The 18,798-nt window shown below is 39.8% G+C and overlaps 1 protein-coding gene across 7 annotated transcripts in view; it reads right to left on the reverse strand.

Annotated features, from left to right (window-relative positions):
- Nucleotides 1-18,798, reverse strand: part of eya4 (EYA transcriptional coactivator and phosphatase 4) — a 49,362-nt gene that overhangs the window by 5,660 nt on the left and 24,904 nt on the right. For 5 of the 7 annotated variants that reach the window (XM_042226667.1, XM_005914359.3, XM_042226651.1 and 2 more), the window contains 15 exons: nt 18,322-18,443; nt 14,821-14,904; nt 14,041-14,118; nt 12,846-12,912; nt 12,548-12,690; nt 10,465-10,608; nt 10,298-10,380; nt 9,016-9,190; nt 7,657-7,793; nt 6,269-6,352; nt 2,395-2,484; nt 1,782-1,840; nt 1,337-1,497; nt 826-940; nt 501-622 (listed from right to left, as the gene is read on the reverse strand). In XM_042226667.1, the coding sequence (XP_042082601.1) occupies nt 501-622; nt 826-940; nt 1,337-1,497; nt 1,782-1,840; nt 2,395-2,484; nt 6,269-6,352; nt 7,657-7,793; nt 9,016-9,190; nt 10,298-10,380; nt 10,465-10,608; nt 12,548-12,690; nt 12,846-12,912; nt 14,041-14,118; nt 14,821-14,904; nt 18,322-18,439 (1,660 nt within the window). In that variant the 5' untranslated portion in view covers nt 18,440-18,443. The remainder of the gene's footprint in view (nt 1-500; nt 623-825; nt 941-1,336; nt 1,498-1,781; nt 1,841-2,394; nt 2,485-6,268; nt 6,353-7,656; nt 7,794-9,015; nt 9,191-10,297; nt 10,381-10,464; nt 10,609-12,547; nt 12,691-12,845; nt 12,913-14,040; nt 14,119-14,820; nt 14,905-18,321; nt 18,444-18,798) is intronic. The other 2 variants (XM_005914360.3, XM_042226658.1) reach the window with 1 other exon arrangement.

Below are 18,798 nucleotides of genomic sequence, written 5' to 3' on the forward strand. Positions count from 1 at the left end.
ACACACACACACACACACACACACACACACACACACACACACACACACACACACACACACACACACACTCTATTGACGGAGAGGGGGAGATTTGAATGTCTTTAAGAAGCCTGGAGAACTATTCCTGATGGCTGCTCAAGGAATCTACCAGAAAGCCTAAATAAGAGAGTCCAGGCTGTGTATAAAAGTGGTCATATTAAACACTGACTTTCAAACTTGTGTGAATTGTACAAATGGACTGTTTTCCCGTGTGTGTTTACACATGTTTTAATAAATCATTGCACCTATTTCCCATTTTCCTAGAAAAACAAAGATATGAGGAGTGACTCAAGTCTTTTGCACAGTACTGTATCTATCCAGTTACTATTTTATGACTTCTATTCCACAATATATTGTATTATTTAATTCAGTCCATGAATGAAATCATTAATTTAGTCTTTGTTTTAAATTCATGGACTGTGTACGCATGAGTACAGATGCGTGTGTTTACGTGTGCTTACCTATTTTTGTTGCACTGTAAATGTTCTCAATAGGAAAAACAGATCCCAGACTATATAAGAGAACTTTGGCCAGCGCTGGTATGAGCTGTGTTGTGGTCACCAACACATTTACACAGTTACTCCTGAGGGACAAAGAGAAAGAATAGGCCATATTATGCACAGTGGAGGTGGGTAGGTAAATGCATGAATAGATTCCCGAGTGCCTCTAGTGTCCACTGGTGCTCAGTTCCAACCCTAACTCTTAACCACGGAAATCAAAGGAAGAGAGGACTAGAAGAGACATTGCCATCTGTGTAAAGTATGGAAATAAAATGGAAAGTGGCACCTGGAGCTGATTATGGACAGGGACTTGAGTGCGTGGGTGAGCCAGGAGTCAGTCAGAGCTTCCACCTCAGCTCTGAGCTGCAGCCAGGCGTCTCTCTTAGCAGGACCCAGCAGACCTAAAACACAGCACCAACTTCTTTACTCTATAAGCACTCTACAATGCACTCCAATTTTGTTTGAGCATTAAAAAATAAGCTGTATTTGCTGTATTTGTATCTGTGTCTATACTGTTCCACTATTTCATTGCACAGTGTTCCCTGTGACAGCAAGGGACTATTCTATTCTTCTATTCTGTTATTAATTAACTTTAATATTTAAATAGTCCTATACAAAGTTAAAACCCCCCCAAAACAAAACAGTTTTTTAACATCTTATAGATGATCAGGACTGAATGCTCCCCCCTTTCCCAGACAGAGTGTGAATATAATTTTAGAACATTTCAACTCCTGTAGAGTTTAACTAAAGTAAAACTCATTTTCAACTCCGTTCTGAGTCTATTCTGATTGGCTTACCCCCCACATTGTTTTTGTACGTGCTATACAACTCTTTGACTCGTCGGTAGCGGAAGGCCAGTTTCCTCATCCAGTCGACTCCACCGCGGACGCCCGTAGCCAGGCACAGGTTTGCGCTGGTTGCAGCTGCATGGAAGCCATCAGTTGCAAAACTGTAAGTACTGTCAATAATAATAATATGTTTTATTTGGAAATCTGCTCTGGTAGAAAAAAAAACAACAAGATGGTTATTTGTATTTTGGTATTGGTATCACAAACATAACGGCAAGCATTTATTTTGTAAGAATGCAGTTAAGTATCATCTACATACTTTTAAAATTTTAGTCATCAAGTTAATATTAAAACACAAACTGGACAAATGTTGTTAATGTTTATCTGAATATATGATCTACAGAAATGAATGAATACTACAACTTTACACAAAAGTTAATTTTTAAATAATCACCTTAAGTCCTGGCCATTGTCATCTGATGACACGTCATCAATATGCACCTGATCACATTCCTGTATACAGATACACATAAAAATAACAATTATTGCAAGCACAATGTGCCGAAGATAGAATATAGACATGTTGTGACATTTACAGTATGTTAACTTCATTTTCACCACTAGAGCGCAGCAGTTGTATCTAACTGGGTAATGGTTTGGACCTCAGGCTTCCTCCCACAGCCCAAAGTCATTATGTTAATTCAATTCAGTTCTATTCAGATTTTATTCCTATAGCACATTTAAAAGCAACAGAGTTGACCAAAGTGCTTCACAATTAGTTAAGAACAAGAGAAAACAATAGAGAAACAAATACAGATAAACGAGAAGACGATGTATTAACTTAAAAGTCAAAAGTTAAGATAACTGTTGATTGTAAATTGGCTTTAGATGTGACTGTGAGCACGAATTTTGACAGTGGTGTGCCCTACCGTTTGCTCAGTCCAAGCTGGTGTATGATAAGGTGTGTATATCAAATCAGTGGAACAATGACATTCTCAACATTACGCTTTGTGCAAAAGCTAAAGACGGAGCAAAAACTGTTGACAATGTTAACAGCTGTGACTCACCTCCAGGTCATTAAAAAATAAGTGTGTGTCAGCCAAGTTGAAGATCATCTCTTCCATCCTCAGACCCAGTGTTACCGCCATGGGAGGGTCCTAAGAGAAGAGGAAGATAACATCATCATGACATCAACATGACAACAAATTTCCCGAGTTAATACTTACTCCCACCTCAAAAACCATTTTAGACCCCCCACCCTCAACAAACCCCTATTTGTATACTTGGTACGTTCCGCTCATCACTGCAGACGCTGACAGACAGGTTGCACTTGTTCTGTCCCATCAGCATTCCTTACGTTTTGAGGGGGGGGAGAGAGCAAGATTGTGTCCCTCCATGTGTGTGTGTTGCAAATTGTAGGTACCCTCAAAGGGAGATGCCTGGAGTGTATGTGGTGTGTGAATGGTTTGTGTGTGTCAATGTGTGTGTGTGTGCGGGCGTTCTGGAGAACGCGGCCTGCACTGCCAGGCTAGCGCTCAGCTGCAAAAACCATCATCTGTGATAGGTCAGCAAGGGTCGACAGCTTGCCGCACGATTCGCTGACGCTGTCAGACGACCAGAATAGAAAGAAACTAACAGGAAGGAGAGCGAAAGTGAGCGGGCGAGGTGCTCAGGCACGGAAAGCGAGAGAAACTGGCGGCATTCATGAGTGTCAGAAAGTGCAAAAGGATGTGCATCTTAAATCAGAAATTTGCCAACGGTGAGGAAGACTGAGGACGATCGCCTAAAGTCTTTTTCATTTAATCAAAACTGTCACCACATATACTTTGAGATAAAAAGGTAATGAGTTTTGTACCATAACAACACATGTTACTGAAATTTGTTATCTCTGACACACAGTGAACGACAGAGATTGAAGAGCATCTGTTAAATCTCCACTATGACTCATCACTGGTTATATTCTACGCGCATACAAAAGTCAATAACTCTTACTTGTTATTGCTAAATAACTATTATAATATTACTGCACAAAAATCCAGATGCACTCTTCACCTTCGCTGGTATCACTTAAGCTCTGGAAACTCAACACTTCCTCATGATGTGAGCAGCATACTAAGTATAGTAAGAAACAGAGAGTGAGATTGGCTTGTGCGATAAAGACGTCTATGCTTGTATTGACAAAAAGGCAAAACATCATTTGGAGCAGCTGTATCCTCAAAGCTCCATGAGAGGGGCACTTAGGTCTTGTGGTTTCTATGTTAATAGTGTAAACACTATTTTGGGTGAGGTGTGAACAGACACAGCTGCTGCTATATTTCTCAAGGGCAGCGGCAGAAAACGAGGTGAAAAAAATTCTCTCGCAAATATTTTCAGGCAAATATTAGGAGGCATATCCTTTTTTTTTTTATGCCGATGATTTGCCAGTTGTCATGAGCCATGCGGGTAATCTGACGTGGCGTGCTATGAAAGGGTACATTAAACCCCGATTTGAGTTCTTGGAAACATCTAATTCACTAGTTTGCAAGTCAAGACAAATGCAAAACCTCACTTCTTGATATTACCATTCAATTCAGTGCTTCTCTACAGAAAATACAACACAAAGAGGCTGAATTATCCATCAAGACCACGTGTGCCCTCGCTCTAAACATGGCATTTTACAACTCACCAGGGCCTGTCTTATGCCCATTAAATCCCAATTGCCAAACCTTAAAGTCCACAAATGCAGAACAACTAGGAAGCACATCAATGCCTGCAAACCCTATTTGTAAAAAGCCTGGGCTCCTATGGCTCAATGCAAGTCGGGCTCCAAATTGTGCGTGCGCTGTGCCAGCTTTTGTTCGACTGCCAAACAGCAATATCAGAACGGATTTATGATGCAAAGCCCGTACAGGCGGGCTGGTGGCCATGCTGGTGCCCACAGGAAACGACATCACCCAATAAAAATCTGCAGCCTTGGCTACGCGGGACGACCACAGATCAGTGCCAAGAACATTTTTTATTAAAATAAAGGGAACTATAAACAGGGATGCTGTTATGGGAGAAGGAGAGACCACCAAATAAGTTCACAGAGAAAAGTGGAATAAACATCAGCCCAAGTAAGAAATTAGCACATTAAATTATCATTCAATTAAAGAAAGCATTGGCAATTTAAAGACTTGTTTTATAATCCATTAGATTATCATCCCAAATTGACCGTAACATTCCTGAAGTGGCTGATGTCATTTTGAAAAATCTACAGAGACAAATGAAGCTTATTCACTTTGCGTGCTCATTGTCAAAATCAAAGTAAGGATGGAAACTCTGGTTTCAGAGATGGTGTATGAAGGTGGAGTATTGGTCCCTAAAAATCTGCTTCACTGATAGATCCTCACTACATTATATAATTTACCAATTTATGGTAAATTACCAATTTTAATCTATGTTGATTGTATATTTTCAAGAAAACATTAACTTTCAAAGCTAAAATTTAACCTAGCATTTAACGTTATTTTCCACCTGTAAATATAAAGAAGAGGTGGGATGTGTTTTCAGAATGTGGCCATGTACCACCAAAAAAAAAGCTCCACACCTCACTACACCACAGGGCACAGTAGCCTGAACAGTAAACCACCACCATATATTTTCTTCAAGAGAGTAAGTATACCCTTGATTAACTATGCAGCAAGTGTGAGCGCCCTTATAACAGCAGGAATTTTAGCTGTTTAATAGTGCAGATCATTTAGGTGTGCCCAAATCTCCCCAGCAAATTCACCTTAAAGTTATACCGTGAAATGTTGAGACAAATAGCCAAAACCCCAAGAGCTACTTTTTAGACTTTACAGGTCTGTGGTAGCATACTAAATGCTCATGACAATGCAATTAGAAAAAATACTGAACAAGAATTGCTAGCTTGGAAATGTTACCAGAAGAAAGGCTCCCGGGCAGGGTGAACATGGAGGCAGAATTTAGGGATGTAAAGTTGCTTCTGAACAAACCACAGGAACTTTTAGAACAATGTCCTTTGAACAGACGAGACCAAAGTGGAGATGTGTGGCCATAATGTGTGATGTTTAGAGAAAATCAAACTCAGAATATCAGCACAAATGCCTCATACCAACTGTCTGCCACAGCGGTTACACAGGGTGATGATTTGGGTTTGTTTTACAGCTACAGGACCTCGGCACCTTGTAGTCATCGAGTTGACCATGAACCGCTCTGTATACTAAAGTGTTCTGGAGTAAAATTTGAGGCCATGTGTCTAGCAGCTAAAGCTGGCCCAAATTGGGTCACAAAAAGGACAATGACCTCAAGCACAACAGCAAATCGACAACAGAATGACAGAAAAAGGAAAAACAAACAAACAAACAAGGCAATCAAAGTCCAGATCTAAACGCCACTTAAGTGCTGTGGACATCAAACAATTTAACAAGTTATTGCTGCTAAAGCTAGCTGCACAAACTATCGAATCATTTGGTGTACTTAGGGCTGCGTTACATAGTTGAGGTGCAGCTTAGCAGACAGCTGCTGGGTGCAGCTGCTGGTGTCAGCACCAACACGCCACACCTCTAATAATGCGTAACATTAGGTGTCATCACTTAACTGGGTGAGTTTACCTCCTGTTCTACTGTAACAATTTTCGTTTTCTTTCTGTACCAGATTTTTTAAATGAGTATCCACATGAATAGACTCACTTGGGGAGTTGAAGGTTCAACAACACTGGCTTTATTTTCATGCCCACCTTTTGTAAAGTTCAAGATTAGGCCCTCCTCTCGATGGCTCAGTTATTATGGATGATCTATTATGAGTTGTGTTAGTAGTCAAACTGATGCTCAAGCTTTAAATCTGGCACGGTGTGAAGGTTCATTGCTCGTGAATCCAATGGGCAGTCAAGCGTAGATACATATAGAAGCTTTACGAACAGTAAACTTAACGTAGCAAGTAAACACAGTAAAACAGTCTTACCTTGCCATATTTTTGTGCATAGGAGCCTGTGAGCAGAGAATGGAAGACAATAATCGTCTCATCCAGATCCCAAACAAACACCCTCTGCACATCACAACAAAAAAGACACAATGCAAGAAATTTGAGTCTATTCTTCTGATTTTACAAATGGCCCTTATTTAATAAGTACATTTATTTATTAAGTACAAATGTTCTGATTTATCAACATTTTCATTCCTGAATTTACTTATACTTCATGAACAAATGTAGAAGTGAATCTGTACATGAAAATATTATGATTGTCTAGGTGGAGTTAGGAAACAGACAAACATAGGCTACAATTATTATAGTAAGATGATAGCATGATTATTATACTACTATTATTGCCTATTGGTTATTATTTACTGCTTTCAAAAACACCATAAATCAATAAAATGCTCAGAATTACAGTCAGATTTAACCTAAAATTAAATTGTATGTAAAGAAAACAAAGTAGGAGATATAAAGATGCAGACTTTAAAGTTTTTACTTAAACATATCCCAGCATTCCTTTTCTCTTATCTTAAAATATCTGGTCTTCCATTAAAAATGACTTCTATTATTGCTGGATGTCATCACCTACAGTCTAATATCTTGGCACTATCCCACTGGTGCTTTTTATTTATTTTTAATGAGTTTCTCATCACAGGCTGACAGATCATGTTCTCCTTGTCGTCCATCTGTTTTCTTCTTTTTCTTATATTCTGTTAGCCTTTTTTTCACATCAGCTTTGATGTCCAAACCTGAGCCACAGTGAGCGTTCTCAGGAGAAACAATATTCTAAACCTCTGTTATTTCAGCCGGAGCCTCGCTTTATGAAGAGGGCGCCTTTTCTGTCCTCGTCTTTGGACGCGATTGTTTCAGTTTCTTCAGTCTGTCTCCTGCTTTCTTGCTTTAGAGATGCAGGCTCAACTCTCACAACGCTGTCACCACTTCTTTCTTTTTCCCCCCTGCCATCTTAACTAATTCCATCTAACGGTAAATGCTTCCTTATATAGAGAAACTGGGACGGAGCAGGATGCAGATTGCACAACCCTGCTGTTTCACAGTTTGATTTACTAATATAATGCGCAGTAGTACAAATAAAATAGTCCGGTGTACAGATTTTATAAATCTGCTGTTAATATAGCATCTACACTTTTTTGTTTTGTTTTACATATATGCATATTAGCAAATAAGGGCCAATATATACATTCAGGCCTGTATTGACAATGACAATGACTCTAATAGCTTCTGCTTGATTGAATTTGGAGACTAAAGTAAAGAAAATGGACAAAGATCAAAGAAAATACCATGTGTCCATGGAGAATTGAAGGGAGCATTCATTCAGTAATCTCGGTGCTCTCAGTGTATGTTTTCTAGTCTCTTACCTCCAGGTCACTATCAGGAGGAGGGGAGGGTTTGTTCTTGCGGCCCCTGCCCCGAGACTTAGACCCCCCACTCCGGCAGGCTCTGTCATCCAGCTCTTTGATGGGTGTGGAAGGGCTCTGCACTGTATCAAAGTCCCCTGAGAGTGTATATAAACACACACACAGGGCTTTTGAAACATTTTAAATTTACATGTGATCAAATATCTGTCCTAAACTGCACAAGCAATCACAAACTAAAGTCACTCCATTAAAAGCAGCACTAATGATGTGGTTTGAGGTGATCCCACAGGTGCTCTGGAGTTGTAGCCACTTCAGGAGAAGCAATAATTCAAACCCTGTACAGTAATAAGCCATGTTGTCAGGTTTAATAATTCAAGGTAATTGGCATGACGGATCAACTTAAAGGCTACCAAGAAACCTAAACAAAAGTACCACCGGTATTCTGACTGATTCATGACAGCGTGCACATGCAAAGATTTAACAGGGGAGTGGGAAGATTGAAGTGTGCAATAAATTAGTTAGGTTAGGTAATGTGATGCTTCTTGCTAAGATACAGTACATACAATTTTCTTGAGGAGAATACATGGGAATGCTCCCAAAGGTTCAAACACAGACACACGCACACTTTCCTAACGCCATATGCTCCCACTGCTGCGCGGTAACTAGAACCAGACTCTGAGCTTCGGCTCGCATATTATTATGTCTCAATCAGGGAGAAAAAGGGAGGGGGGGTGGAGAGAGTGAAAAGGGGGGGGGGTGGATAAAGATACTCACACACAAGAAAAAGTTGGTGATAAAATAAAAAAAAGACCCTCCTGGACAAAGAGCGAAAGAGAAAAAGTGAGAAAGCCAGCGGAAGAAAAAGAGCTAGTGACAGGAAGAATGATAAGCTCCTTTAATCAGGCTTCCTGAATTACAGCCAAAATAAACCAAATAATAATATGGAAAAAATGAAAAGCCGAACACGAATCCATATTCCTGAGCACAAGTGTGCAGTTTAAGTCCTTCTTGCTTCCCGCTTTCTCCTCCGGCTTGCCCACCAAAGTGCAATATTTAACGTGACTTGTCTCTAATCAAGTCTCGGACGCTAATGTAAACACATGTCGATTCTCCAATTAGCCAGTGCAATGCCAGGTAACTATGGCTACAGTCTAAAGTTACTTCCTGTGCTTCATCATCGTAGAAAGAGGGCTTTGAACTCGGTTAACTTAAAACTGTGGAAACAAGATTATGAAACCGCAATCAGAAGTGGTGAAAAAAAATTCTGACATTTGTTTGCATATTTATGAAGTTAGAGCCGGGGTGTGGTGTTGGTAATTCGACTGCTTCTTTCTAAACTATGCCCATGTTAACACAAACCTGGGTGAAGTTCAGCAGCCTGTCCAGTTATGGCGGGGGTGGGATCTTGCAGCTGGTAGGCTGCTGTGGAACCGGTGCCATCCACGTTGTTGGAGGTCATGTACGTCCCGTAAGGGGAGGTGGAATAATACTGAGCATACTGGTTTTGGCCAAATGTCGTATATGAGGGATAATCCTGCGGAAAATAACAAGAATTATGAGCACGCAAAGACATACCAAGCAAACAAAAAGAAACAGGGAGACGGAGAGGTTTTCCTGAAGGGACCAGTCTGACTTCTGAGGATAGATTTTACAAGTGTTCCCTCTCATGTCTCTAATCTTTTGTCCCTGCCTTTCTGTATTTTATATCTCTGAAACAATTAAAACCTTGTGCTGCTGCTTTTTACAGACCCAGTGGAGATGGACGCTTTTTATGAGTCAGCTCTCTAAACCTGTCACTACATCCATCTCCAGAAGTCCTTAAACAAAGCCACACACAATAAGAAGGCACAGTTGGTGTGTAGTCATACAGTGCAACACTTGTGCACACGCTCTGAAGTATCACAAGGGGTAAAGGAAAAATGTAAATGCAACAGAGTCATAGAAAGTAAGCTTGTTTCTACATAGAGATTTTTACTTTGACTTGCATTTGTTTCCCGGAGACCAACCATGACTTCGACTTTACTTTGCTTACCCAACAAGATTAACCCTAACCTTAAACCAACTTAAATGTTGCAATTCATGCAACTGGATCTTGCTTCTTTGTCCCCAAAAGAGAGGCAGGTCCCCACAGTGTGACTGTTTAAAAAGATTTATGTCCCCACAACATGAGTAATACAAGTACACACACATACGCACACACTATATTCCCCCTTAATCCACCCACATGGGCCAAACCTTGACTTTCTTCCTGTAAACAGCCACATCTATCATAGTGAGACATTAAAATCCCCCTTTAAGCATTTTTACTACCACAATGCAATTCATCATATGGACATAGAGAAATATTCAGACCATAACACTCTTTCACAAAGACTAATTGTCTGTTTCTCTCCCAGAATTTTCCCTGTTGCAAGGTTGCATTGTGATGATGAAAACTGCGTGGGAGCATGCCTGGAAAACCATTTCTGGTCTGAAATCCTAATGCAACTAATATGAAATTCGGATCCTTTTTTCCCTTTCTTTCTTTCTTTCTGCTTTGGAGACAGCATTATAAGATAATCACATTAAATGACAACAAAGAGCTAACACATTAGCTTCGTTTGATAGACCAACCTGTGTTCACAAATGCATGCGGTCGTACCTGCTGTGTGGCAGTGTAGTTGGCGGGGTTGGACACTGAGTTGTTGGTGGTGTAGAGGCCTGAGGAAGGAGTGAAACTGGAACCTGTTCAGAAATTAACCCCCCTTTAGCAAGAACTTAAAAACCAAAAATGTTTAAGTTAAATAAAAGGCTGTGTTATAAACAGACCTGGCATTGGATAGGGGGAGTAGGCAGTCTGTCCAGGCTGAGGTGTGGTAAAGCCGGGGCTGTAGCTGAGGCCTGTCTGCAGAGGAGACTGACTCTGGGCTAGGCCGCTTTCTGTTTTTATGCCGGGAAGCATCACACCGAGGTCTATGGCAATTGAAAAAAAAAAATGATATTAAATGTTTCAGCTTTAATTTGCAGAGTTTAACAAAAGTCTCTTCTTCCTCAGAAGACTTAGAGACTTCCACCTGCCACTGAGGGTGCTTAAGAACTTCTACTCCTTTAATGGTCGGGCATTGCACAGCAATAAGCATTTCACCACGTATCGTACTGTGTATGGTTGTGTGTGTGACAAATAAAATTTGAATTTGAAAAGTATTGCATTAACTATTTACATATACATTGACCCCAGTTTTAGAGACTCGAAATAAACTGAACAAACTAACGTAATTTTAATTATAAGGATTATTTTTATAACTATAATCCTTTGCAGTAAATGACTGACTGAAGTCAAGATACTATGGGCATCACTATATGCTCCTTCCATGCTTGAGATGCTCTGCCAGGCCTTTACTTCCACCACCTTCAGTTGCTGCTTGTTTGAGGTTCTCGGTGCATTCAGTTTTGTCATCAGTAACTGCAAAGCATGCTCTGATTGGCTGTGATCAGGTGACTGAAAAGCATATCCATCAGAAAGAGTCTATTTTTCTTGCTTTCAGAAACTCTAGGTTGCTTTTGCAGTTCGTTTTGGGTCATTAACGTTTACACTGTGAAGTGCTGTCCAATCAGTTTTGCAGCTGAATCTGAGCAGAGAGTAAAGCCCATAATACTTCACAATTCATCCTGCTACTTCTATCAGCAGTCACATCATCAATAAACACTAGTGACCCAGCTCCACTGGCACCCATACACATTAATCTCAGTTCCATGTGTCCAAAGATTTTTGTCAGAACTGTGCAGACTCTTTTAGATGTTTTCTGGCAAAGTCCACTCTGGCCTTCTTGTTCTTGAGTGTAACCAGCGGTCTGCACTTTGCTGGTCTGCATTTCCATTCATGAAGGTGTTGCTTGATTGTAGGCCTTGACAATGAAACACCTATCTCTGTGAAAGTGTTCCCGACGTGTTTAAATGTTCTGAAGTTGTTTTTCTTAACCACGGAAATAGTTCTGTCCTCATCCACTTTAGTTAGCCTCTGTGTTCTTTCAAGACTTTTGGTGTTGCTGAGATGGGCAGTAACGCCGTAGATTTTTAAGAATCTACCAGTGATTTGGCCACTGTCTCTCTGATAGCTTTATTTGGGCTTCCCTCACTTACATCAACATCTCTTTAGACCTCATTTTGACAGTTTTAATGAAGAATAACCAAAATGTAATATAAAAACACTTTGAATCAACTCCACATTTTCATCTGCTTAATTTTTCATTGAATAACAAATGAATAGGCCTTACTGGGACATGAAACTGAACAAAAGTCAACTACGCAATTAATTTTGAGCCTCTAAAAATGGGGAGACTGGTATGAGACTGGCTGTAATTTCTAAACAGTTAATACAATACTTTTGTTAATTCAATTTAATTAAAGCTGGAAGTCTGCTCTTCAATCACATCTTGATTGCTTGTTTTAAAATCCAGTGCGGTGGGGTACAGCAGGAAAAGTTACAAGAGATTGTTTCATCGCCTACATACTTATGGATCTAACTGCATATTGTCCTCATTCTGCTACGAGTTCACTTTCAGTTCAGTTTATTCGAATCTTTGGCTGTACCCAGTTGCAATGATTGAATGGGTGAAAATATTTAATTTCTCCCCAAATAGAATACAGCATAATGAGTTTACTTCTAGTTTTTAAAGGGCATCCAAACCAGTCACTCAGCACAAACACATCAACCCAGTTGCATGGGAAAACTTAGGTTTGAGTTTGAACAATGTCTCCTATCACAAAATAATACCATATAAATAAGATTCCTTCTTTCACACAACACTTGCAGTTTAGTTTGTAAATCTTCGAAAAATAATTTTTCTGCAGTTTTTGTATGGAGATGTGTGGGTAGAACTATGTGGCTTATTCAGCGTGTGTTGGTTCACACCATAGGTAGACAATCCGTAGGCCTGGCCTGTCTGCGAATAAGCAGTATAGACGGTTGATTGCTGCATGCTGCTGAACTGAGGTTGGCCGGTGTACGTCGGCATGGAAGGAGCTGCCGGCGTGGAGAGGATGTGAGGGTAGGGCCTATAAGAGAGAGGAAAGTGACAGTGGGAGTAGGTAAATTAGCCACTTGGTATATTATAGCATTTAGGAGTTATTTCGTTGAGTAAAATTCAACTTTAGCTAACCTTACAGAATGCAAACAAAGATGCCTGTTCAGTTTTAAAACTTGGACTTACTTGGATGGGTAGAGAGGGGGAGAGTACTGGTGGGCTGAACGAGGGCTGTAGCCGCTGCTGGTGATTACTAAAAACAGCAAAATAATCAAAAACAACAAGGCAAAAACATGTTACGGATGGTGTCAACTCAAATCTGCTGTTTTTCTGAGCATTTACCAAAACCACTCCTGAGCAGGACAATTCGGGGCCTCCAGCTTATTTGAGCCGAGATGCCGTTCCAGTAAACATAATTTGAAGCATTTTGAATGGAGGGGAGCCAAGTTCTTCCTTTAGAGATCACCGCAGTCCCTGAAACCCTTACAGTGGGCCTCATAGCAAAACACAATGTCTGTTTGTGGTCATTGAGATGTCAGAGCTCAGTACTGACAAACACCCTGCTGGGTTTAAACCCCTCTCTCTGTTTTGTAGAATGGCTTTGTGTGTGTGTGTTACAGTGTGAAAGAGAATGGGGGACGTGTGTGAGTCCAAAAAAAAAAAAGAAAAAAGACAAGTGTAAAATGTCTCTGCCCCTCTCTTATCCCTCTGCCAGCCTTTGATGATGATGCAATCCAAGGACAGGCAATATTTCACTGGATTAAAGCTTTCAGCAGGTCTACCAGTGAGCTCAAATGGATGATGGTGTTTGTGTGACTTCTGTGCGTCTGAACAAAAACAGACAAGCGGAGACCAGAAGGCATTTATATTTCTGCGTCTATCTATGGCTGATTCAGTTGTCAACTCACTGTACTTTTTTCCCCCATCTACAGTCTTACAGCAACTCCGAGTGCAGAGGGATTTGATTTTTTCAAACCTACACTGTTTTTAAAAAGCAGTGTATTCACCTGAATCACAGAATGTATATTATATATTGATCAGCTTTCTGACCACTATCACAGCTACTTATACAACTACTACTACTAAAAAATAAATAAATAAAAGACAGTCAAAAGGTTAAACTCAAGCCTGCAAATTTAAAATTAGCAATAGCTGTTTTGGGGAAGCAAGTTAAAAACTAACTATAATCTATGCAAAATACACTTCTTCTGGTTTTGTCACAAGTCCACACGCCATTATCCTGCCCATGATGCTTTGCAAATTCCTAGTCTTCCTTTTGGATTCTTAATGCTAGATTAATGAATAAACTCTGACTGACAGGTATGGACTTTGGTGATATTTCTGAATTGTGTGCATATTTATCCAAGGGTCTGTGCTTTACCTGAGCCTGCGTATGTATCTAGGGCTGTGTCCCCTGTCGTAGTAACTGTATCGCTGTTGTTCAACGGCTCTGTTTTCACTTAAAGGAAAAGGAAAAGGTCAGTATTAGGGTAAAGCAGTAATGACTTCCCACAACACACAGACAGAAACAAACCTTAGTGGGTAAGAGCAGAAAATGTCCATGCAATTCCAGCATGTCAACTTAATGCTGCGTGCAGGGTTCCCATTGCAAGCACTATTTAATTTCACAGTCTTTAAATGGCTCTCTATAACCACTATGCTTGAAGCTTTTTACTTCGTCATTGTTTTCTGATGCTATTTTTAAGATATGGATGACTTTGAAAACTATAAAATGTAAGTAACACATTCAAAAATGAATTACTGCAAAGTGATCCTTAGCAAATGTTTGCGATTTATTGCCCTCCCCCTGCAAATTTATCAAATTCCCCTCTTTTCAGAGGGTCTTTGGTAGGAACCCTGTAAATATACTATAAAAATAAAAAAATAAAAAAGAGAGAAAGAAACTTCACACACAGTAATAAACTGGGATGCAGAAAAACAATGAAAATTCAGAAAGCAGAGAAAAAATTCACAGCAAACCAAAAATCAGTCAGAGCAACTCTGGCAAGAACCAACAAACAAAACCCAAAATAAAAAAAACACAACTAACAACAAGTCAACAACCGAGGCTAGCTAAAACTAAAGAAAGTTCAACGGCTATGCTTTTGCTGTATTGCTGTAAAATCTTTGCTCTGGGATTCACACACATGCACCTCTGTACCATATTCCTTGGAGCCTGTGGCAGGGGATGGGCTGCTGCAGCCCAACAGCCAATCAGCCGTGTTAAGAACGGTCATGCTTTCACCTATAGGGGTGCAAGGTGGGAAGGTGATGAGGATACGACCCACTGAAAACCAGATGCAGGTCAAAGGTATACGGGGTCACATGGTACTGATCTTTTCGTAGACATTTGCGTTGAAGAAAAAAAAGAAACATTCCCGAAATAGTTATATTGTGGGAATATTTAAAGACTTGTGTTTTTTTCCCCATCGTCTTGCTTTCATGTTTTCTTGCCAAGTTATTAAGACGGTCGGTAACAATTTTGTCTCTATGCTAAATATGAAGCTAGAGTAAGGAAATGGTTAGCTTATAAAACTGGTAGAACAGCTGCTTCCCAGCGCTCCAAAAGCTTAGAAACAAGATGTCAGTAAAGGCATATATAACCCCCAACCTGCTGATTTTTTGTACAGATTAAAACAAACTGATTTCAGAACTCTAGAGGTGCTGGTAGGTGGATTTTGTTACCCTTGGACAAAGCCAGACGTAATTTTCCCACCTGTTAAGTCTAGTTTGAGTCTTAAATCAAAGGTAATATATCCATTTGGGTGTAGGTCAAAATAACCCTTATGTATCTCACACTGGATTTTGGTAAGCCCTTCAAATCATTCTCTGTCTGAATAATTTTCCCTTTAAGTCACCCCATTTATGCAAACTTTCTTGTAATTGGGGCAGCCAAGTCTGGTAGTAGCCAGGACTGGTTGTAGCTAATGAAACTGAACTGAATTTTGGTTAAACACATTTAATCCCTGATTCATCCACAAAAAGGCACATTTAGATAGCTTGAGTTAGAGTGAGAAATATAAATACATATACATTCTGGTGACATGTGAGACTAACATTAATATGTCAAAGTAGAAGGATATGCGACTTTTAAGACAGAGCTATTTTATTATAATACATGACAACTGTATCTGCTTTAACAAACAGCTATTAGATTAATCTCCTGATATTTCTGTCTCTACAAATATGTTCTTGCTAAAGTCTCGAGCTATTCTTCTAATTAGCAGCTCATCTATCATCACATGATTGCGCTTTTTAAAAGAAGAGGACACCTGTTAATCAGTTTATCATTCTACATAATGTGTTTCAGGGGCTTCTTTTCTCAAACGCCCATCACTAGCAACCATCTGAAAACTCAATTGAGTTCAGGACAACTTCATTAATCCCCTAAGGGAACAATACAATCCACTGGACAAGCTGTAATGAAGACAAATGAATTGCTATGGAGATGGCCTTTGGGTCTGAGCGTTCGCTGATGTCAGGTGAGGGGAATGTTGAGTATGTAGATTGTTTTGGCTCTCTGTGAAGCCCGAGCTCTGTCTGCTTAAATCATTAACTGTGAGCTCATCAAAAATGATTTAATGTGCTCTAATACAGTCTCGGTGTGCTGTTAGCCCACACTGAGCATGTGTGACTGCGAGTATGTTAACACATCAAAATGACTAAAATACAGCATCTCACTTTTTCCATGACATTATTATTATTATTAGAAGTGGTTTCCACCGCCTGGTAAATCAGCAATAGATCAAACGATGGCCCTCAACAAAAGCACCATGTCCAGGGCTATATCATCAAACTGTCCTGACAGAAATGGTTCCAGAGGACAGAGCATGAGAAAGTGGGAAGATCAAGGGTGAGAGGAGAAAAAAAAGATTAATAGAAAGAAGGAGAAACGCATACGGACTCAGAGTAAAGAAAAAGAAGAAAAAGAGAGGAGCGGGCTCACTGGTGTTGACATATAAGAGAGCAGTGATGCTTTAATGCTCTTGTAGAGGAAATAGTTTCCAGTGGGATTTTGAGCTTGCTCTCCAACACACACATACAGACACTTTGCCAAGCCGTTAGCGGAGGAGTGCAGAAGTGCTTCGCCGTGTGTTTACACACATTCTCCGGTGGTTTATTCAAGAACTCATGCCAGCTTGGAAGTGTGTATGCATGCATTTGTATGTGCGTGTGTCCCTCCATCTCCATAAATTCCTCAAAAAGTATTTATCTCTACATGCTGAAAGGATTTCTGACTGATGATTTTGCAATAAATTTCATTGCATTACATTTTTCTCATCAAATGCTCTTGCCTTAAGTGACTTTCAACATGTGCATTGGACCTCCTTTGGCATTAAGATTATATTAAAAAAAGGAATAAAAGACAATGAGTATTCTGAATGGAGGAGTTTAGACTTTCAACTACATTTTACACAACGTAAAAAAAATAGAAATCAGTAAATTCACTGTTCCTGCATCAATGGCTCTCTCCTTTCTTCAAAGAAATAATTCACCCTTTAACTTTAATACATCATGGACCTTTATGCAGCATTTCAAGTAAACGTACATACTGGCAAATTTGTTTTCTAGCTTAGAGTTAGAAAGGACTAAAATCATTTTCAGAGGGTCAGATTAGTTAGCCTTGAAACATGTGAAACTGTTGGCTTTTCCTGTCCAAATGTAACCAATCTGGCTTACCAGCACCTTTTTAAGCTTAAAAATGAACAAATCTTGTTTGTTTAGTTCAAAAGGGAAACATATAGGTTTTATTTATTTATTTCTTATATAGTATATTTGATATTTATGTATCTGACATACCCCATGTTGGTGTTGTTCCTGGATAAACATTGCATCTGACGGATGATGTTGTCTGAGCAATCAGTTAGCATTAGCCAAGAGGTTAGCTAATGCTATAAAGAAACTATCACTTGTAGCAAAGCAGCATTGGTAACCTAAATTTAAATCTAAAGGTAATCCAAACAATATTTATCATATTGTATAAATGAATAAAGAAAATGCTTGAAATGCTTAGCATTTGTTCCAGAAGATAATTTTATACTAACAAAAGCCCCCCCACCCCAACATTACAAAGCTATGACATCACAACATTATTGGTCAGCTGTAACACTCATTCTGGACCAACATTAATATGACGATGTGGGAAAAGCATCCACACAGGGATATTAGGTCATGCCTTTGACTACAGTTGGCCATAGTCAGACAGTGGTTTTATGACACAGTGGGCAGTCAATAATGCAAAGATCTATTGCAGCAGCATATCGAATGTCCTTTTTCATGGAAGAAGATTGCAAACAAAGAAAGATTCATATAATTTAACGTCAACCTTTATTTTGGAAAAATAAAACTTAATTTTTAAAATTCTTAGTTCTTTTTTTGTGCTTTACTTAAACTGGCATCTTAGAGTGGGAGGGAGCTGATCAGCTACTTGAAAGTAATGTGGGATGGTGGAGTAGCATTGGGGTTGCCATGAACCCATAAGCCCACTTTTTCTCAGAAAACAACTAAATCTATGCATTTGCCATCATATTGACTTCCTCTGGGAATGTGTGCAGATTTATTAAGCAGTCGAACACATTTTTTTCTTTGAGTTTCAGATACACAGCTGAGTACAAAATACTAGAGCCCCTAAGAAAACCTCCTAAAAATCCCATCTTCTCACCTCCTGTTCCATTGGTGGTGATAGACGGGCTGCCAAGGTTGTTCTTGTCCAGCTTGGAGCCTGTCGAATCTCCACCTCCCACTCGGTTATGAGGACTGGCTAGGTCCTGCATTTCCATAGACCTATTTGGGGAGAGAAGATGGCAAGGAAAAAGAGGTAAACTCTCTTCTACTGTTATGTGCTGTATGTGCTATTTAATGAATAGCAGATCAATGCCAATATGTTCTCACAGGTGGGAATTTACATCGACCATACATTATGTTAAGATCCCACTGTACTGTAGATCCTCACAGTCATAAACTTCATACTTCTCAGCACCAGTTAGCTTACATGAGCATGTGTTCAGAGGGGCTACACCTTGTATGTGGGCCTGCTGGCTCTTTTATGGTGTGGTGGTATGTGTGTGTGTGTGTGTGTGTGTGTGTGTGTGTGTGTGTGTGTGTGTGTGTGTGTGTGTGTGTGTGTGTGTGTGTGTGT

Source organism: Haplochromis burtoni, unplaced genomic scaffold (genome assembly GCF_018398535.1).
Source record: "Haplochromis burtoni strain Fernald_Lab_line unplaced genomic scaffold, NCSU_Asbu1 Contig_8, whole genome shotgun sequence".
Taxonomy (NCBI): Eukaryota; Metazoa; Chordata; class Actinopteri; order Cichliformes; family Cichlidae; genus Haplochromis; species Haplochromis burtoni.